Source organism: Pocillopora damicornis, chromosome 1, assembly GCF_964200805.1.
Source record: "Pocillopora damicornis chromosome 1, jaPocDami1.2, whole genome shotgun sequence".
In the NCBI taxonomy this organism is placed as follows: Eukaryota; Metazoa; Cnidaria; class Anthozoa; order Scleractinia; family Pocilloporidae; genus Pocillopora; species Pocillopora damicornis.
This window is the reverse complement of record NC_142670.1, coordinates 12,327,235-12,349,472: the sequence shown is the minus strand read 5'-3', so window position 1 is coordinate 12,349,472 and position 22,238 is coordinate 12,327,235. Positions and strand designations below refer to the sequence as shown.

The 22,238-nt window shown below is 38.4% G+C and overlaps 1 protein-coding gene across 1 annotated transcript; it reads right to left on the bottom strand.

Annotated features, from left to right (window-relative positions):
* Positions 1 to 2,272: 2,272 nt before the first annotated feature.
* On the bottom strand, positions 2,273 to 7,185 carry LOC149052031 (sperm receptor for egg jelly-like). The gene is made up of 8 exons (XM_089180128.1): positions 7,119 to 7,185; positions 6,275 to 6,668; positions 5,365 to 5,968; positions 5,044 to 5,208; positions 3,775 to 3,900; positions 3,264 to 3,449; positions 2,720 to 2,959; positions 2,273 to 2,479 (listed from the first exon to the last, which is right to left on the bottom strand). The coding sequence occupies exons 1-8, from the start codon at positions 7,183 to 7,185 to the stop codon at positions 2,273 to 2,275; spliced, it is 1,989 nt and encodes a 662-aa protein (XP_089036254.1).
* Between the last annotated feature and the right edge of the window lie 15,053 nt (positions 7,186 to 22,238).

The window sequence follows — 22,238 nt, the reverse complement described above, 5'->3', positions numbered from 1 at the left end:
GAGTGGAAGCTATCGTTAAAGCACCAACGCCCCAAAACCAGTCTGAAGTAAGAAGCTTTCTCGGTTCAGTTCAGTTTTGTGCGAAGTTCATCCCAAACTTTGCAACCATATCAAGTCCATTGTGGGACCTAACCGGCAAAGATGTTAAGTGGCACTGGGGTCCAAAAGAAAAAAAAGCCTTTCAAGAAATCAAGGGCCTGCTAACCAGAGCACCAGTGATGGCCTACCACAGGCAAGGTGCCACAACACGGCTCACAACTGATGCTTCTCCTGTTGGAGTTGGAGCAGTTCTGGAGCAAAAACAACGAGACGGGACCTACAGGCCAATATATTACGCTAGCCGAAAGCTTAGCAACGTTGAAACAAGGTACTCCCAGTTCGAAAGAGAAGCTCTAGCTGTCAGATGGGCTTGCGAGAAGTTTTACCTGTACCTGTATGGAATTAAATTCGAAGTCCGCACTGACCATAAGCCGCTAGTCACAGTACTCGGTACAAAGTCGAAGCCTCCATCCGCCCGGATAGAAAGGTGGCTCCTATACTTGCAGCAATTTCAATACACGCTGACGCACATACCAGGCAAAGATAATCCGGCAGACGTCCTCAGCCGCCTGCCTATTGGCTCAACTCAAGATGACGACACCAGAAAGACGGAAGATTTTGCATACAGCGTGGCAAGTGCAGCAATACCAGCCGCTTTGTTGCCGAAGCAAGTTGAGACTGCCACAGCAAATGATCCAACTTTACGGATAGTGCACAAAGCTGTGATCACTGGTGACTGGACCCAATTGTCAGGCACCACCTACAAAGCAGTTAAGGAAGAACTGTGGGTAGTAGGACAAGTAGTGATGAGAGGGACTCGCATTGTAATGCCTCAGAGCCTGTGGAAACAAACCATCATGTTGGCACACGAAGGTCATCAGGGCATGGTCCGTACTAAAGCCAGGTTGCGGGAAAAAGTGTGGTGGCCACAAATGGACAAACAGGTGGAGGATGCCATACGTTCATGCCACCCCTGTCAACTTGTGGGACCAAGATCAAAACCAGAGCCTGTGAGGTCAAGCAGTCTACCTGATGGACCCTGGCAGGAGATCTCAGTGGACCTTCTTGAAATCTCAAACGGTGAACACCTTTTAGTTGCTGTCGACTATTATTCTCGTTGGCTGGAGGCTATTCTCCTAAAGAAGACAGATGCCCGACATGTGATAAAAAAGCATGGAAGCTATTTTCAGAACACATGGACTACCAGAAACTCTGCGCAGTGACAACGGACCACCATTTGCGTCAAAGGAATTTGAGGACTTCCTAGAATACCTGGGAATAGACCACAAGAAGGGCATACCCTATTGGCCACAGAGCAACGGAGAGGTAGAACGCGCAAATGAAACAATTTTGAAGATAGTGCGAATTGCACGCGTCGAAGGAAAGGATTGGAAAAAGGCTCTTGAGAACTTCCTCTTCCAATATAGAGTTACCCCACACACTGTTACTGGATTATCACCTGCAGAACTACTGATGGGGAGGAAACTGCGTGACAAACTTCCACGAGTCGAATTCTCCAAAGACCGTGCAACTGAAGCATATTGGCAACAGTTGTTGAGAGAGAGAGACACTCGTGCAAAACTCAGCCAGAAAGAGTATGCAGACAGAACACGAGGAGCCAAACACAGCAATATTGAGGAGGGTGACAAGGTACTGTTAAAGCAGACACGTGAAAACAAGCTCTCACCAAACTATGAGCCAGAACCTTACATTGTCACTCGTAAAGATGGAAATGCCGTCATTTTACAAGACACAAACGGGAACAATAAGATGCGCAACATTGCTCATACGAAAAAGTTTATGGATCCTGGGACTGTTAAAAAAAGCAGAAATAGATCCACAGCCATGCCTAGCCGAGCAACCAGCGCAACCCCGACAGGATGAGCCAAATCTCAGTTCTAGTCAATCAGCAACAGATACATCTGAAGCCGTATCTAGCCCCTTACCTTCAGTTGCTTCGCGCCCTGTGCGTGCCAAGCGAGCGCCCTCCTGGATGCAAGATTATGTACGCGCCTAGTTTAAAATTATTCAGAAGAAAATAAGAGACTCTGAACTTTCTTTTCGAGTACTTTATTACTTGGTTGTTTTTTTTAATAACTTAGGGGGAGATGTAGTGTCCCGTATGTTCATTATTATTATGGGATATAGTAGCAGGGAGAGCATGTGGTAAGACGATATAAAACACAATAAAGATTACGTTGTTGTTACAAAACGGAGTTGTACAGTCAATACGTCAAAGACACCACACCGTCGTGAAGTACCATAGCTCCTTGGGCATTGTCCGAGGTTTTGATGGAATAACGATAACAATGTCTTCTGGTAGACTTGACACTTCCAAGAGCTCGCTTTTATTGTCCTTTAAGTCCAGAAATAGAACCTCAGAGTCGACTCGCTCTTTGGTGCTGTCCCAGGTGTAGGGGTTGAATGACATTGATAGCATCTGCAATAAGAATAAATCAAAACTTTTTGTTGACTTTAAGGAATTGAGGATTAAGAGACATGATAATTATCGCTAATTGACCATAATTATGGAAGCCAAACGAGAAAAAGAGTTCAGGATGCCTAACAAAGACTGTACCTTCCAATGCGTTTGGTCTTGGGTTATCAGACTTTCCGAAGTCACCCACGACTAAATCGATTTTGACATGCGCTCGTTTCTTATTTTGATGTAATCCCTTACCTTGGTGTCGACAAAACTTGTTCTGTTCCTTCCTGTGACAGGCCATGGTGGTAAAATGAAGCTGCCACTTCCACCCTTTATCTGCAGCCCTGCAAGTTTATTCGGGCTATGTCGCCCTAATGTCATGTTCAATTGACTCGTGGAGATCGATATCATGTTTTCACCTGGGACTCTTAGGGCTAACAATGCGTCTGCAACTTTTCCCAGCACTTTTAGGGCAGTATTAGCAGACCTCTCACCCTGTAAAATGAAACAAAACATCACGAGCAAACAAGTAAAAATAACAAAAAGAAGCAAAGCTAGACTAACAAAAAGAGCTTAGCAGGAACAATTACAAAAAAAAATTAATTTTTTGAGGCACTTGTAAGGTTTGCGACGACCTATTGTAAGTAGCGATAATGGCAACTTTATCACGAAATTTGATAGCGGCACTATCTTGACACGCAATGTGTCAGTTAAAAATGAGGGAAGCCGACTCAAGTGCAGCTTGAAGTTTCATATGTAACTAGATTTCGCTGTGAGACTACAACAGCTAACAAAATACCTGCTCTTGGAAGCTTAAGATGGAATCTATTGAAGCCATCTCTGCGGATATCTTTAGCACACTTCGAAGACACCAAACTAAGTTTTCTGCTGATTGAGTGACTAAAGACATATCAGCAACGTCCTTCAACTGGACGATAGACCTTAAGAAGGTCGTTTGCGAATCGACAGCCGATAACGACAGTTCCTGAAAGTGCGTTATGAACAAACATGGAATTATTTGCTGCTCAGCACAGTACATTTCTATTACTAGGAGCCCGGGTTTAGAGAGGTATCGTCGCCTTTAAACCATTTTTGTTTAGGTAAAGGAATTCTAAAACGCTTTTTTGGCATTTTTTCTCAAACATTTTTAGCCTGTGCATGATAAAACTAAATCAAGACAACCGACAGCGCTGTAGAACTCCAGCTCATGAAAAAAGCAATCAATAATTTTTATGTCAATTGTGGCAATTTTATATCCCTCTACATGTGTGTCATTCTTTCTGATAAACGATCGATCTTATTTTACCTACCAATGACTCGGGAGAGACTTTTTCTAAGACTTGAAGGGCAGAACCAATCACGGAGGAGCTTTGAAGCAGGTCTGCAGTGTTGTTTACCTTCACTGACGTAATAGTTTTGATTACAAAATCTACAACCTTGAAATGCAATGAAGTTCAATCGCATATATGTTATTGCAAGAACCTTCTAACATACGAATATACGACAGCACAGGTACACAAACATAAACGTCTACACGAATACTGGAATGCACGAGTACACTACTATACGAGTACATGAGTGCACGAATACACGAATAAATTAGTTCACATAAATACTATTTATCACATAAACTGCAGTGTTATACAGGGATTCCCGGCCCTGAGAAAAGCCGTAATAACACACGTGAAAAAGTATCGTTTTTTTAACGTGTGTTGATAAAGCCAATCAGCTGCTGACACGTCACTTGCCTTTGGCGCCACTCGGTCTGGTTGATGAATTAAAGGCGAAGCCTTCACGATTCTCAATTAAAGTTGTTTGTCGGAGCTTTCTCGAATTATGGCGGCTAAAACACTAAAAATCCGTATTGCTGACAGACAGTGAGGATGAAACTTTCTTAGAAGGGGAAGAAAACCAATATACTAAAAGAAAAACCGAAAGCTACATATTCAGTGGCTTTGGTGTTAGCATTTCTCCCGGCTGAGGATGAAAATCGACAACTGCAAGATTTGCCACTAGCCGATTTTGGCCGTTTACCTGAAAGACCTCTTCTGTCGGTAAGGACAAAGTCAATAACTGAGAATTTTGTAAACTGAAAATTACGACCATTGTTGTTTTTTTAATCATGATTCAACGCATTTTTCCATCTTAGGAGCTAGGGCCGACGTAGTCTACGATTATTATTCGGGGAATGTCGATTCATTTATTTTAATTCATAAATGAAGTCGGCTTTTCTTCTCAGTAAAGAGCTATTGTGTTTGTATGATAAACAAAGTAATTCATGGTTGCTTGTAGATATGGAATTTCTCTTCTCGTGTTCAACTCGACATCTCACTCTTTAGCTGCGCTCACTCGTGAGCTATCGAGTTAAAAGCTCCTAGAAAAATTCCATATCTACGGGAGCATGTATTATTCTCTGTGTATTATTTGTAGTCTACTCAGTGCAGTTGGATTATAAAAGTCATTAGTACCACAATACATTAACACACGTATGTACAAATACTTGGATACGCAGAGATATCATTATACTATTACACGAATAGTGCGTCCATGAAATATAAAACATTTGTAATCGCATTTACCTTGATTTTCTTCTCCAAATTCATCTTGGTTTCTTGTGTAACAATCTGAAGGACAGAGTTTGCTAATTGTGCCGATTTTCCCAAGTCCCCTTTTCTGATGACTTCCTGGATCATGGCCTCCAGGCTTGTGATTTCATCTGGTCTTAGACCCTGGGAAGGTTTAACCTACAGAAAGAGCATTGGTCAATATTGGATAAGTTACATGTTTAGAAAAAGTTTGCTCTTTTACCCTCCGATGGCTAGCTTTCAAAAAATGACGAAATTATGTCAACAAAATTTCCCAACTACATCAATATTACAGAACCTACCAACTTAACTTACCTGTACTGTTAGATTAACAGGAGAGGCAGAAATTCCGAAGCTATCAGTCACAACAACGTTGAATCTCATGGTATAGTTTTCTGCATTGTTCCCAGGCGGTATCCCAAAGGTAACTATGGAGTTGTTGACGCCATGATATAACACAGTGTACATACCGTTCTCTAGTCTATATTGAAACCGGTAGGACAGAGGGGTGCTGTCACTTGTCCAGTTGATACAGCTCAGATTAAAGTGTGATTCCAAGGAGATGCCACTTGACGGAGTGATCGAGCATGTCCCCCTTGTGGGCGGTAACGCGGTGGAAATGTCGTAGGCTGACATCGCCCATAAACCGTCGTTAGTTGTGATAAATAATGCCAAGCGGTACATATTTCCAGCAGCAAGGGAACCTCCATTTATAACAATGTTGCTTGCATTTAGAGGTGTACTTGTAATGAGTTCTAAATTATATTTTCTTTGCCAAACAGTGGACGTGTTTCCCTCATATCGCTGGTAGAGTATCCACTCATATGAAGAAATTTTGAAGCACTGTAATCCCTTGCATTCTGATCGGACACTAAGTCGTACTGAGGGTCTGATTTTAGGCAGACAATTTATGAAACACCTGAAATAAGGAACGAATGTCGATTACTAAATGAGAATGTAGATCAATCTAGCGTAACTACGGCCTTGCTTGTTGAGAACAACGGTGGTCATAATAACTGCAACAGAGAAAGAAAGGCAAAATATAGCAGCACTTCGGGCATACTGGACAAGACATCACAAACAAACAACAACAACAACAGCAACAACTTCAACTGAAGCAGAAGCAACAATAAGAAAATAGGAAAATAAATAGGGATATCAGCAGCAACAAAAAGAACAAGCAACAGCCACAATGATAGCATCGACAACACGCCAGCTTTCTTACCTTTGATATATTTTAGGGGGATCTCCATTCGAGAAATGGATGACTTGATAAGCGCTAGCATTGCGATAGTCTTTGGTCACAACCAGTCTAGCTATGTAGATATCACTGTGAGAAATAGCCTCTGTATTCAAGTAAACTCGCACGCCAGATGCTCTTCTATTATATTGAAAAGCTGACTCGTTTACCGCAATAAAGAAGTCTCTCTTCCTTCCCTGCACATAGGAGTAATTCCTAGTAATCTCACCATAATGCCATGTAAAGTTCATTCCCGATTGGTCACCATGTGCAGCCTCAGGGTCATATGAGAGTGAGCCATCCAATGTGATGTTTTCTTTGAGTCCTCGAATCACCTCAGCTCCACCAGAAATGACTGCAACAAGGTCCTGCGTCTTACCTAAAAGGCGTTGTAACAAAAAGCAAAAGTTTGTTTCTTTTTAAACTTAGCTTACTGTTAACCAGAATGGTTCTGCTTTGTCATCAGTGTGCCTCGACAAAGATGAAGTAGCCATTGGAAAACACATTCAGATTGCTTTTCCAAATTTCCAACGCAACTTTTTTCTTTAGATTGTCATATAATAGTAAACAGAACAGAGTTCCTAACATTTCTGTCATGGAATCATTGTAAAATTACCTCAAGAAATACCCCTTGCTCAAAATGCTAAAGAGTTTCTCTTGTATACCCGTTTATGTTCGATTATGAAACTAGCCACAATAGCGTTTTTCAGAAACACGAATTAGACTACTGGATACTGTCTTTCCCACACTTTTAAGACAAAGCCCTTGCTACAGAAAGGGGTGGCGTAAAAGCTGAAAAGATGCCAAGTGAAATCGGAAAAAGCCTAACTTTCGGAAAATAAGCAACCTTCAGTTGTTGATGATGATAATGAAGTCGGTGTTGGTAAAACTGTCATTGTTGTCGATACTGTCCATGTTGGTGATCCTGTGTAGGTTGGTGATGCTGTGTATGTTGGTGATGCTGTGTATATTGGTGATGCTGTCCATGTCGGTGATGCTGTCCATGTTGGTGATGCTGTGTAGGTTGGTGATGCTGTCCATGTTGGTGGTGATACAGTTAATGATTCTTCTGATGACGAAAGGATGAAAAAAAAAAAGAAATATTAACATTTATCTAATTAGTTTGAAAAGCCTCCTCTCTTCTTTGAAAACAATACCATACACGTCTTTAATATGAATATGAGACAATTTAAATAAAGGTTAATAGCGACTAATTAGTATTATAAAGGAATGGCGCACATATTGTTCGAAGTAAAAGAAATAAAAATACAAGGTCAACAAGGCTTAGTTAATTCCATGACTAACTTTCACCAAAGAAGGCTGAGAGCCAAAGAAAGAGGGCTAACTACGAACTCTCAGCTCGTAAGAACATACAGGTAGATAGGCAACCGCTAAAAGGAAAGCGCTCGGCGAACAGTGTGAAAAAAACAGTGAATAGCCGAATGAAGGAATGAATTTTCGACCTTAAAGAGCTTATTTATACGCTTGCAAATAAAAGCGATGGAAAATATGTCAGTATGTTCTCTGACTCTTAAAAAGCTAGCTGTAACAATACCGGAAGCAGAAAAAAGCATAAGACGCAAAGAGCGTCGACGCACTTTAAAATTTAGCCTTTTAGCTAAAGATGGGGAGATAAAAGAAAAATTCCGAAAAAAATTCTCAAACTGTCAACTCTCTGAAAGTCAATCAGCGTGCTATCAAAATGTCTTAAACTCATCCCAACACCCGTGACAAACGAACGTAAAATTAGGCAACAACTCTTGCGAGATTATGAACAATTTGCGAGACGCGTGCGCCTGTACATTTTTCACGGACAAAACAAAGAAACGCACCCATTTTATGTTAAATCAAACTAGATGCCATTGGTTCAGCCCTCTATTGTCCTTGAGAGCTACTTAGAAAGTGTCAAAGCACAACTTGAAGAGGTTACTGTAACTAAGCCAAAACATAATTTGTCACGCAATGAGGTCACAGCTCTACAAGAGTTGAAAAACAACTCTGCTTTAAACCTCAAAAAAGCAGACATATCTTAACAAAAGTCATTACAAGTAAGACAAAAAGATAGAGGAGGTCAAAATTGCAACGCGACAGCAGAGTAGTAGAATTCACTACAAACCTCTCAGAGCACCATTAGTAAAAAGCACGCGGAAAAGGTTTAATGAGATCATTAACCAAATCGGGGCAAAAACATTGATGACATGACTAAGAAATGGCTTCTCGAACTCTCAATCCGCTCAGAATACCAATATTCTATACGCTCACGAAAATACACAAACCTATACCGGTCGATAGACCTATGATCTCAGGTTGTGACGGCCTTACTGAGAGAACATTAGCCTTTTAGGAGACACTACTCCAGCTTATCGCACAACTGTTTCCACCCTACTATTAAATTGAGAGCTGAAATATCAGAGAACTAAATCACTTTCCTCGATACAACAGTGTTTAAAGGGGAACGTTTCGCAAAACACTCCATCTTGGACATTAAAACCGATTGATGTGTGCTATGCCAGAGGACACTATTGGAATACATTATAAATACCATGACCATCCCCACTGTTAACACCACTGTGAGAGGAAAAGATTAACAAGTAATGGCTTTTGTCAATTCATTCATTTTGTAGCTTTACTTTTCTAAGAACGTGTTATTTGTTGTACTTTGTTCGGGCGTAGAGTGGTATTTTGCTCGCAGCAATCAGACTGCCGCATTAGGGTATGTATTTCGCAGCGATCAGATTGCCGTTTTCTTTGCATGCATTTCAGACCAATCCGACTGCCACATTAGGGTATATATCCCGCACCAATCACATCATAACATTTGGATATCTTGCCCCAATCACAGCGTTTTGGTATTGTTTTCTTGTAAATGATGTTATGGTATCAGAGGGCCGTGCGCAAAGAATTACATTAACCTGAAATTCTGAACTCATTTGGTAAATGAAATGGTTCGTGGCCTTCGCAAGAGCCTTGTCGATGTAGGTTGAGACTTATCGGGATATGAAAGGTTCGTATTTAACTTGTTGTATCATTTTTAAGTTTAAAAGCATTTTATCCGCTCCTTTTCATACAACGGCCACTGAAAAAGCTTACTTCCGTCGCGTACTATGAAAACAACGTTCGAAGTCCAATCAAAATATACCCAATCATTGCACTGGATGAACATTTGGTAATTGCTTGGATTGTATTCCACCAATAAAATTCCATTTGGCCTCATTAGATTCACTCCATGTTTACACTTCACGTGTCATTTCATTCTAAACACCCTGCATTTGATCAGATATTCGAACCGCATTATCCAACACTACTGAAAAAGATTCACATGGGACCAATGGCTGCTAAAAATGAATTTTCCACTCAAGAACAATTTGTTTCAGAAGACGATAATTGGCATGGTTCTCAACCGATATGAGTCACAAGCTCTTCACAAAAAGAAAACCCACTTCACATCATCATGTGTTATCATCTAACAAAGCAATTGGACTGAGAATTCTTTGCAACTGGTATTAACCATCAGTTTCATTACCGTTGTTATTCGTAAAAGTGATAGTAAAAGAACAAGTGTTTATTGCCCTTAAGCGCTTCTAGTGCCTTTGAGTTTACTCAAAATAACGATACAAAAAAGGAAAAAAGCGACAACATATCAACTCACCCTTAGGGATCTCACAAATATAAGCGTGCTGTTTTTTCCAACTTTCATTAGTTCCAAACACGCCCCGTTCGCCATTACGGAACCTCTTGTACATGAAAGCCGCGTCGTGTTCACCACTTGGCTCCCCTTGTCCCCACTTGGAAATAGTCAGCGGTCTTCCACTCACCCAGGTCCAATTCCTGGCCCTTTTTTTTAAACCAATTCTCCATTTATTTTCATAGTTCGTAGTGTTTCGTCTTTGAATTTCGTCATTAATCAAATTCCATTCTTCTTGGGTTTCAATGGAAACTAGGTCCCCGCCTAGACTTGAGCAAGTGTCTCTGCTCCAGTACCAGGACTCTCCATCCACCGAAATTATGTACCAAGAGTTTTTAAAAGTTATCTTTGGGCATTCTACATGATGATGAAGATGAAAACAAAGATACCAATTATCCTTATGATGATAACCGAAGTGATAATTATAATAGCATTGATAACATGAAAAGATTATAATCACAATCACAACAAAGGAAAAAATTAATGAGACAGAAAATGGGACTCATTCCCCAATTAATTCCTTTTTTTCTTTTTTTACATAATATGTATTTGTTTGATCAGTGTCAATCAGTACTATACATCTTTTTTCACTACGGCGTCTGCCACCCTGGCCTGCTTTTGTGGATTAGTTAACTTCACATCAGCTAAGATTATGATTATAAGGTTATTTGTGAATTCATGTAATTTTGGTAGTCGAGTTTTTGAATATTACTTAGTTCCTCGTTGAGCTGACACCTCCCCCACTCCGCCCCATATTCTTCCTCCTCCATCTAATCAGACTTAAAATTAAATGTGAATGTAGGTTCCCATAAATGTGCAACTGGAGATACGCATTTAACCGTATACAGTTGTTACGGGCAAAGAGCAAAACTTTAAAGTGCACGCGACAATCTCAAAAGATTATCTGGGTAACGATAATCAATAGGGACATAAAAACTAAAGATAAATTAATTAGAGTTAGCTCATGCAGTTTAGAATTTAAAGTCAGTCTTGCAATTAAATTAGTTTGTTCAAACCCGTGATGCCTCCTCCTTAAAGTAACATATCCTAGATTTCCCTAAATTCCTGAGGTCAAGTCTAACCATGACCTAAAGGCTACCAGCAATACCTCTCAGGTTATCGCTTACACTTCCGACACGCTTTTCTCCGATAGCCTTTCTCAAAAGAACTGCATTTATCATTTGTTTTTCTCAGAGGGCATGGTAACGAATCCTGGAATCTTATTAGTACTTAATGCGGTCCGGGTTTTCCTATCTTTGCCCACGGGCACGGTATTGCTTGCCATTTTTTATAAATTTGTTTCGTTTTGCCGGCTGGAAAGTACATTTAAGCAAATCGTTTTGGAACAAATCAAGCCGATTGATAAAAACTTATTAATTCTCTCTTTCTCTCTCTTAGATCACTTTGTTTGCCTGTAAAAAAGAATTAGTTTTGAGATGAATATTGGTAGCAATTATGTCATTAGAAGGGTTAACGCGCGGCCTAAAAGCCGCTTGTAGTTAACCTAAACCTTACTAGAAGTAACTCAGACAGTTAAAACGTGAGGTATTTCTTTGCAATTGAATTCATTAGTGGTAATTTCATTCATTATGTATCTAAATTCTCTCAAATAATTTGTTCCTTTGAGAACAGTGAGCGAGGTCTTCTATACTTCAATACGCTTTCGGTAAGTCTTTGCAAGTCCGTTCAAACTGGACATTGGTACCGTAAATTTCGCAACAGTAAACAAAGGAATTCAACGAGAAAAAGCTGCTTTAAAATTCTCCTTTTGATGAAAGACCAGACAACTTCAAACTCCCACAACTTCAAAATTTAAATTTATTTAAAATTACTGTCCAGTTCAGTTTATTTTACCTTTTTCATTACCCAAATAAAAATATTTCGGTGAGGCCTCTTTTTAATTTACATTAACTCAATCTGTTTCAACCACCATTTACTCGCTCAAAATTTGTTCAGTTCAAGGAAGGTCTTGCCGCACTTACGGCCCTAACTCATTAGGACTCTTAAGGAAAACATTTCGTTAATTTCAAGGAAAAGAAAAATGTTATTCACCAGCCTAGGTCGGTCCGTATTGGGAAAAAACTGTGCAATTTATCTGAACTACCGGTGCTCAAGACCTTGAGCACCGTGTTAACCAATACAGACCTTCCAGCCGGTGAATAATATATTTATCACTGACTTGTACAAGAAACACACACCCGGACACACAAAAATAAAAGTACTTCGATGTGTTATGTTCAAAACAAAAAGCACACACGGATAATTTCGTGGGCGGTGTGTTCAACTACTTATGCGCGCCTAAAAGTTCATTCATCGCTCACACGTACAATTTAGGTGGGCTGAGTATGTTCTGTGAACAATGTTTTTTACTTTTAAGAAGCAAGAGCACTTTTCATGACACACGTGCAAGACTGCTAATGTTTCAGCACATTATATACTTTATGGTTGGAATGTGATCTTACCTCCGGGCATCTCGCAAATGTAGGCATCTCCTTTATCGTTCCGAGAGATACCGTTAAAGAGGCCTCTGTTCATGGATATTTCCGCCCTTTCGTCGTTCCCATTTGGCTCAGAATCTCGCCATTTCGAAATATTCAGCTGTTCTCCACTCTTCCATATCCAAACCCCGTCTTTCTTCGCCAAACCAATGAGCCACGCATTAGTAGCCGAAGTATTCCAACTACCACGCTTCTGAATCTCATGATTGATAAACTGCCATTCTTCCTCAGTCTCGATGGAGACTAAATAGCCTCCCAAGATGGAGCAGACTTCATTATTATAGGGCCTGTAAATTTTGCTTTTTGAAAATATGTAAGAGGAGTTTTTGAAACAGGTTGGTTGGCACTCTATAAGAAGAAAATAAATGAATAAATAAATAAACGAAAAAATGTATACTGATGATAACAACAGTGAAAGCGATAATGATAAAGACGAGAAAGTATTTTTTATATTGTTGATTTTAATAACAGACGATGGCCATTAAACCCTCTACATCACTGAAGCAAATATTAGAATCAGGCTAGGTTTTAAAAGTGGATCTTGGGGAGATCAGGGTAATAGCACCGTTATTATTTGACATTTTGTTTTGCTTTCCAACTCACGTTTTGAATCGCAATCCAATGTAATTTAACAGGAAGTCTATAACTAATTAAAATGATAATTTGGCAGGTATTATCTTTTTTCCCGTCCATTTAAAGGAACATAAATATTAAATCGAAATGAAGCTGCCTCACCTGTCCCTGGCAATTTCATCAACAAACGAAGGATGACTGTAAAAAAGAAAATGGACAAATAAATTGATTGTTATCTAAAGAGTAACATTTGAAACAATGAAAAAGTTTATTAGATTTCGAGTAAGACGAGTACTAATACATTTTATTTGCTACATGCCCTTTAACATCTATTCATGAATTTTATTACCTTCCTAGGGAGCTGACGGAGAAATTATTGAGAAAATGCAGCATCTCCGCAATTCACCAACTAGCTGAGCAAAACTTTTCACATGTGGAAACATTTTTAAGGATACGATAAACCCTTTAGGAATGTCCTTCGGAAAATTTTTTTAACGGGCTATTCGGAGCGCAACCGAACTATAAATGAATGAAAAGATGTAAACTTATTATGTGCTATCCAGAGAAAACAATTTTTCGTTTGAGCTCGCATTTTAAGTGAATGAATCGGGTATCAAATCTGACCGCTCAAATAAAACTTCTGCACAATTTGAATCTTGAGTGGTTGGGCTCCAAAATTTTGTGAGGATTTTTCCATATTCTTGGGAGTTACAAAACTATGGATCAGCAGGAAGCGGAACCTGTGGAACCTGCGGAACCTGCGGAACCTGCGGAACCTCCAGAGCCCGTATATTTTTTTTAAAAGAAGAGGAATGTGTTGAGTGTGAAGTTTGCTTTAGGGCATAAAGGAGAATAATTTAGAAGAAAAATATGTTTTAATTAACCATGACGTCCACTTTGGCAAGCAGTCAGCAGTCATCTACTCTGAGTGTTAATAACAGAACAACAATTTGAAAGCTCTAAAAATTTGGGTACTGCGATATCTGAATAACGCCTCATCCGAACGCTCTAAGGAAACCTACGTTGCACTTTATGGAATCTAAAAGGCTTCAGTAATCCAGTTTATAAGCGATTCACTTCTGATTAAGAACTGAAAGTTTAAGGCGGACTTCTTTAAATCTGTTTTGTTTTGGTTTAATTAACAGTGCCAAATATCCGCCACCTGACATTTCTTCTCTGTTTGGTTTGGTAAATTGGTGAACACAGGACGTTCCAAAATGGATGTAAATGTGTCACAAATGGAAAGTCAAGATATAATTAAAGTGGTACTAACTTAGCGTGCAACTTATACGAATGTGTCATTACGGGTGATTATTTTTCATTTATTTTGCATTGTATGGAAAGAGAAAATATTGAAAAACTAATAATAACGATAATGATGATAATTAGCTTTAATAATTAGACAGCAACTAGAGAGGACATGTTAAGAGTCTGGCATGTTTCGTTATTAGAGTTCCGTAAGTTTAAACATCGGATTAAATATTTTACAAATGGAGAGTCAATTTCGACGGTTTCATAGCTACTGCAAAACAAACAGGAATAACTAGGGTCGTACTCACCCAGCATACAACATATTACCGGGTTTTTGAACATTTTGCTAGATTCACTTATATTTGATTCACACCGCTTCAGAGTTGCGGATTTGCGGCATCCTCGTAAAAAGCCTTTCGTGCGAGTTAGATTTTAATGCAAATAATGATCTCTGAACACATGTTCATGGCGTTAGTCTCCAATTTTTTTCTGTCATAGACGGACCAATAGACAAAAAGCAGCTTGCACCTGATGTAGAGCATTGTTTTTCTAATAAAATTGGAAAACTTCACGGTATTAAAATACTTTTTGTTGTTTAAGTGTTGTAGAAGAAGCAACTAAAAAATATTTGATGGTAAGAACGGTAATTTATTTATGAGCTCTGTTAAATGAAAGTTGTCCTAAACAAAATTCTGTTTTATCAACGAGCAGCTTAAGCTAGTATGCCATCTGTTCGTTATGCATAAATGGAAATTATTGTTATTTATTCATCTCGCCTATGACATGCTAATTACTTCGTATGCCTTTAAAACAACGGTGGCTAACGGCCAAAGTTTAGTGTTCAGCCTAAAAAACAACTCTCCCCTAGAAAAGCATCATGCAGGCTATCACTTTTGTGTCCAAATGTTTGAATTCCAACAATTTAGAACAAGCGACGAGTCAAAAGCTATTAGTGTGAGACGTTCTTGGGTTGTAGTGATGTGCTCTGTGGGCGAGACATTCTACTCTCCCAGTATCTCTCCACGCTCATGGAATAATTGATTATTTATTCTGGAATATTCGCTCGTCTTAGCTGGGATATATTAGGTCAATCGAAGCTTAAAGCGTTTTGACCTATCGCATTTGAGCAGTGTAGAGAGAAAAGTGCTTGTATATTTCAGAATAATTCTTATTTTAACTTCTTCCGTCTTAATCGCACGCTTCGTCATCCATGTTTATTTATAAATGGGTATGACGTAAACTAGACTATTATAAACTGTTAGGCACATCTTCATAATCGACTCCTTCTCTCGCTTGTTGAAATTCCTCTGCAATGCTAACTTTCACTGTAGTGATATTTGAAAACCAGGCCCATCAAAATATTCTGCATTTTATATCGCTAAGCTTTTCCCTTTAAATTGCATACTCTGAGTAAAAGTTCTTTAATCGTTGTTTTAATGATGTGCCGAATTGTTTATAATCTCTTGGTTTATGCCATTTCCGCTAACGTTGCCTCAATTTAATTCCAATTAATCGATGTATTTTCGATTTAAAACGATACTCCTTATTTTAGGAATGCGAAAAAAAATGGGTAAGTGTAACTGATCCAAAAAAAGATCCAGTCATAAGGGTTTTTTCTCTGTTCTTTCTAAATTAGTTGTTTACTTATTCAAAAATTTACGTATTGATCTATTTATTCATTAAGCAACAACTTTGAATGTCAGCGATAGCTAGACTATTAGTATTATTTGTTACAGTACAATTTAACAGACAAAAAGAGCATCATATATCAACAGACCTGATTAATTTATTAAACAAGTTGTAATCTTCTTGCCAAGGAGCGATTCTTAAAGAAGTAGAATAAATATCCTTAAAAAAGCTGATTGAAGCCCACCACAAACTACTTCTTTGCTCACCACTGACACAATCTCGAAGTTGTCTTCAAAGTAACTCGAGATTAACAATCTTCTACGGTTGCTCTCTCTCGGTATAGCTTTCTGAAAAGTCCGTCCCTCCCGTCAACAAATACTACTGTTGCACGACTGTGTTCTAATGTAAAAAGTATTCTCGAAAATTCCGGATGCTTACAACACAACTATACTGGTAATATAAATTTAAATAAGTAATAATTATCCTTAAATAAACTGATTGAAGCCCACCACAAATTATTTTTTAGCTCACCACTGACAAAATCTCATGGTTGTCTCTAAAGTTCCTCGAAATTAACGATCTTCCACAGTAGCTCTGTCTCGGTACAGCTTTCGGAAAAGTCAGTCCCTCCCGATAACAACAATTTCTATTGCTGCGCTGAGTACTTATGTACAAATTATTCCACAAAATTCCGCAAGCTTATAACACAACTATATTGGTGGTGTTATATCATAACTACGTAACCTAGTAAAATTCTCCAGAAGTTCCTTAGTATGAATGTGGGCATGAATAGGCATTCTCGATTTCTGTGGTCTTATTCGAAGGACAGTCATAAAGATACTAAGCCATTAGAAATTTAAATCTATAGACTGTTTTATTTCGATAAATATTGCCTTCAAATATACGATCGCCCTAGTAAATAAAGCTATATTCATGAAGAAGATAGGTTACAATCACAACTAGTTGAGTGCTTAAACAATAATGAAGAGAATAAGTTTTTTTTGCCTGCAGATCATGACTCAGACCAATCGCAACCGACTAAGAGCTGCTAACTAAGTGATTATTCTAAGTAATTGACTGTTATTTACGGCTGGCGGGATCCAGTTATTTAAGTTAAGTGCGACTTCCATTTAAATTCAGCTGAAGACTGCACTTCAACTGCCCATACATTCCCAACCTGACTGACGTGTGACCTCTTCCTTATGGAGTTGTTCTTTATGGAAGATGGAAAAACGATGTTCATCTTTCTTTCAAATCGCTCTCGGATCTGCAGATAGACGAGCAACAAGGAATATGGTTCTTAGCACTCGGATATTTATTGAAACACCAACACTTGATGAGATGCAGTTGGTGTAGAATCGGTTTAATGTTTTTTCTTACCTGAGTGTTTCGCAAACCGTGTAAAGCGAAAATCAGGAAACCCTACAGCATAAACATGATTTAAAGACCATTACCTTCCACAATATACAAATAAATTATTCAAATATTTATCAGGATTTCCAAGAAGGAGAGAAAATTACATATCTCATAAATGGAGAAGCATCTGTCTTCTCCTGCATAGTTGACAGCTTTTTTTTTCTCAGAATTCTAATAAATATAACTAACCATTGTAATGGTGTGTCACTTGGTTAGAAAGTAAAATAATAATAGAGATTGAATGACTTTAGAGAGTTACCATCGAACACTGACCTGAGTAGAGTTAAGTATGGTGAAGATGTAGGCGAAAGCTTTATGTACAGGCGAAAGTAGACCAAATAGCCACGTGACACCCAGCAGGGGCATTATCACCACGCATGCTTTGATGCCAAGTCTAGAGGTTGAAAAAAAAAAAATTCCTTTAGTTTCCTTTGACAATTAATTATCATCGTTAGATTTTGTGATGCCTTACTCATTAAGGAATGGGAAAGTTAGGCGAATATGCCTCAAAAGCAATCTCTTCTACTAGTTTGTTTTAGTTTTATGTTGGGAATCTTACCGTATTTGCTGAAAATGGTTGTCTTCCGCTGTTGGCTGCACCAAATTGGTCATCTCCTTTATGACTCGTACGAGTATCAAGATGCTAAGCTAAAAAGTACGATAGAGATAAATTAGGTACTTAGATATGGAAGTTGAATCACCAAAGTAAGAGAGGATCCTTCTCGCAAAAGACGTTACCAGTTCGGTAACAAGGGTCGGGTATAGCGTCTTCTACAGGGAATAGAACTTCCAACCGGGGGACCTAGATTATGCGCTTTGATCCTCTAACAAGGAGCTAAAGAAATCGCGAACAAAAGTGTCCACACTGAATGAATTACGCTGGGTGAAGCCTCGCGTTAAATTATATAAATTCAATATCTCCGTCTCTTTCTACTCATTTCCCCTTTTGCAATATTGCTTTATGAGTTATTTTTGCGCAAGATTCATATCTTGATATATCAATGTGAAACAGTGACAAACATTAACAAGGAAGTGGGATAGGTTTTCCTTTCCATACTATGTAGTAAAAGTTGGAGAATATATGAGGCTATCTTATGCCTGTGAAGACATTGTCTCAACAGGTTTTCCTCGTTATTGAAGGCCATCACTAGGTTAAATTGACTAGCATCCCCGAAAAAAGCACTACGTACAAAGTTTATTGTGGGTAAATAGGAAAAAGAAAGTGGTAAATATTGTGCGGGGACGCATGGCAAATACTTAATTCCTATTTTTAAGAGAAGAGAAAAAATCTTTGGCGGTAATTAGAGCAGGTATATCAGTCACAATCAACAACACTAATCATAAACTCACAATTTCAATGAAAGCCACAAAGGCGACAAATATCCAGATCAGGTTGTTAGTCGAGGAAAGCCAGCAACTAAACTCAAAGAAGTAAAAGACAATAAAGAAACACAAATTCTCAGCTAATGAAATAATGCCGATTCTAAACTGTATACAAACATATAAAAGAAAAATGCAATGAAACGAATTAAAAGGAGAAAAGCAAAAAGAAACCGCTGAGTATTTTCCTTACTATTTATCACTCGTATAGCTTTGTAACCCTTCTTTTCCAGCAGCGATGCCAAGTGAAATGGCCACCATGATCATTGGAAGACCTATCCATAAAGAAAGGAAGGGAATCGAAACACTTCGCTGGATAACAACACCAGATTTGGCGATCTGAAAGCATGGTTACAGTTACCAGAGGATGTTGTAAAATTATGAACTTACCCCATGAGATGACGTGATACATGTACATCTTGGTGTTAATGTTGTAAACTTTCACAACGAAGAAGTAGAGATAAATTCCCTCGACCAGCATCCAACAGAAAGCGGCCATGAAGAAATATTGCATCAGAGCTGATATTGCAACACAGGCAGCCTGTGAAAAGAAAGAGTTTTCGTATAACTCTTAACGTGCTCCTTTCGACAAGATATCTACGGTGCAAAGAGTAAATTCATTCTATGAATAGAAAGAGAAGCCACTGACTTTGTTTTCTGTGGCGTTTATCCCGGCTAGGAAGATGATCTGTCCAACTCCAAGGGACATAGAAACACTCAGTCGAATTTGAGAGAGAGGTTGACGAACATCTCTGATGAAATAATAGTAAAACAAAAAAAAGAATCAATGAGACAGAAGCAACAACAACAATAACAACACATTGAAGACAGCAAGAACAGCAAAACACAGCAAAATTGAATTAAAAGACAGAACAATATGGCAAAAATATTATCTAAGTCTTGACAGCAAAAGAAGAGAAAAAGCCAGTAAATATTCAGTAATATTATTATTAAATATACTTGTATTCAGAAAGGACAAAAAGGAAAATATTACAGAAAAATGTCTAAACCTAAACAATTCATAGACTGTGAAACCACGAGTTGTCCGAGCGTTCTTGATGGGGCATGAATTGTAGCTTGAATTTGTGAATTATCGGACATGCATGATCTTGTTTGCATGGTGATTTGCATTGGGATCTCTTTTATCATCAACCTTGTTGAGGGCAGTTAAGAATCTACCTCATTATTATTCCGGTACATTACCTACGTGAAGCAAGAATAAAGTATGAATGTGAAAAGTATTACGACGATGGAAAGGCTCAGTCCCACGTGGGTGATAATTTCCAGAATTGTTTCGTCCTCCTCAGTGAGCTGTGTAAAAAAAAAGAAAAAGTAAAGGACAAAATGAGTTAGTTCAATGAGTCCATAAAATAATTGAATAAGGAAAAAAATAACTTTATTACCTTTGTGCTACTGTCGTAGTCTATTAAAACGGCAAAATGCGTCAAATGATTGCAGCTGCAAACGGTTTCTTCTGAGTTGCTTTTTGATGTAACTACATGGCATCCTTCCCCTGAAAAGCTGTCAGACATGGAAAAAAAGTAAAGTTAACAAAAGGGCACATAATTATTCAATGTTTGGGGAAGACGTGATGTTTTATAATTTTTCTTCCATCGTAGTCCTAGTTGCGAGAACATTTCAATCAGACTTCCTCTCTCTAAAAACGACAACATGTTGGCTTCCAGGAAAGTGTTTATCTGCACAAAAACATCTGAGAAAGTTCATTCATTCTCCTCCGAACTTAATTTGATTTAGGAATGAATAGATACTATACAATAATATATGGTGGTATTTTTACCTTTCGCTGAGGCCACTCCAAAACATACAGCGCTTCTCTACTGTCAAGACCTGAAAATGGATTCTATCCTGTCAGAATAGATCAAAACAACGCATAGCAGCTAATTTTCATGTTACCTTTAGGTTTTTGAACTTTAGGATGACATTTTCTCGCAATTTCTTTGGCTTGGGGTCCACAGTTACGGCCATAATCCTGGAGTTGATATACCTATGAAGAAATTGTATTTGAAAATGATCAGAACCAAGGAAGCAACATTACATACTTTTGGTAGATTAAAGCGAATTTCCTATGAAGGTGGAATCGTCAGAGACAAGCAGGGAGTACTCGAACCTTAGTTAGGGCTTTTGGAAAGTTTCTAGGTTCAGGTTAGTTGAACTTAGATCTTATGTGTTTCCGTGTTATGTGTTTTTGGGGGTAAACGACATGGAATAATATGAAAATAACGTCACCTTTGGTTGTCCGTTTCACTCCTGATGGCTTGATCTGTCAGAAGTAGGTTATGTAGATCCTTGTACAAAAAGGCAACTACCAAGGATCCTTAAAGCCCCCCGAAGAATCAACAAAAAAAGTCATCAAGTAATAACAAGAAAAGCCATAAAATTTTTTTTTTCAATACAGAAATTTCGATTGGAGAAATCAAGGTAATAATGAAAGTTGTAAAGTTACCACAATAGTTAATACAAACCATTTTCCTTAAAATTTGAAGAAGCAATATCGATTCTCGCTTGCCATTGTTCTTTTTCAAAGTGGAAGCCACTTGCATTCTGGTGATAGGCTTTTTGAATGGCCAAAACTGTCGGAAAAAATGAGAAAGGAAAGTACTTATGGTGAAATTTACCATAGCATATCTACGCGAACATGCGTTTTGCGGTATACACAAATATTCCATAATCTTATTGGATGAACGGGTATTGTTTGTATCTTATTTGCCCTTCAACAACTATTCGACGATTTCAACCATTTTACAAGGTTTTTTCAATGTAAAACTGATAAATAACCGAGTAGTACTGGAGGGACTAAATTGTGAAAGCTCAATTCGTTCCTCGAACCGTTTCGTTGGAGAACTATAGAGTTCATTGGGGAACTTTTACGAGTAGGGTTAAAAATCTTGCATTTATATGCATGGCAAACGACAGGCCAATTTTGAGCTCAGTGTATAGTATGAAGTAAGTGGAAAGTATTGGTAGGATTTGACAATTTCAGTTAGCAAAGTGTTACTCACCAATCTATTATTTAAGAAAAGTTTCAATAAACAGAGTGAGAAGAACGGTTTCACAATTTGAAGGATTCCGATTCTCACCCATTTTTGAGAGAACGATCCTTTCTGAAGATCTCATTCCACTCAGGTGTCGCCTTCCATAATTAAGAGCAAATTTCTCCACGGCCTGTGCCACTTTAAAGATGGATTTTTGTAGTGTTTTAACGTCTTCCCTAACGTCTTTTGTGATGTTCTTGATTTTTATGGCAAAATCTTCAAACACAGTTACAGCTTCCTACATTTGCATAAAATATTTCCAGGTCATTAAGTAGCCAGTCTTATATATACAATTCATATTAAGAATGCGGAAAAAGTCCAGCAGGAGGCTCCAAATGGTGTCCAGGGTATTCATTGGCTAAACAACTCTTTTAGGAGCCTGGATTATTTTTAAGCCTCGCCATTTTCACCTTATATGGTTTAATTAATGGTGGTTTATCCTTAAAGGTCAGATATTTACTTTT

Excerpts from the sequence above, each read along its gene's own strand:
- LOC149052031 (XM_089180128.1), bottom strand. The coding sequence starts at position 7,185 with ATGACAGTTTTACCAACACCGACTTCATTATCATCATCAACAACTGAA. Across the intron at positions 5,969-6,274 it reads CCCCCTAAAATATATCAAAG|GTGTTTCATAAATTGTCTGC; the intron begins GTAAGAAAGCTG and ends TCCTTATTTCAG. Across the intron at positions 2,960-3,263 it reads TCTTAAGCTTCCAAGAGCAG|GGTGAGAGGTCTGCTAATAC; the intron begins GTATTTTGTTAG and ends TTCATTTTACAG.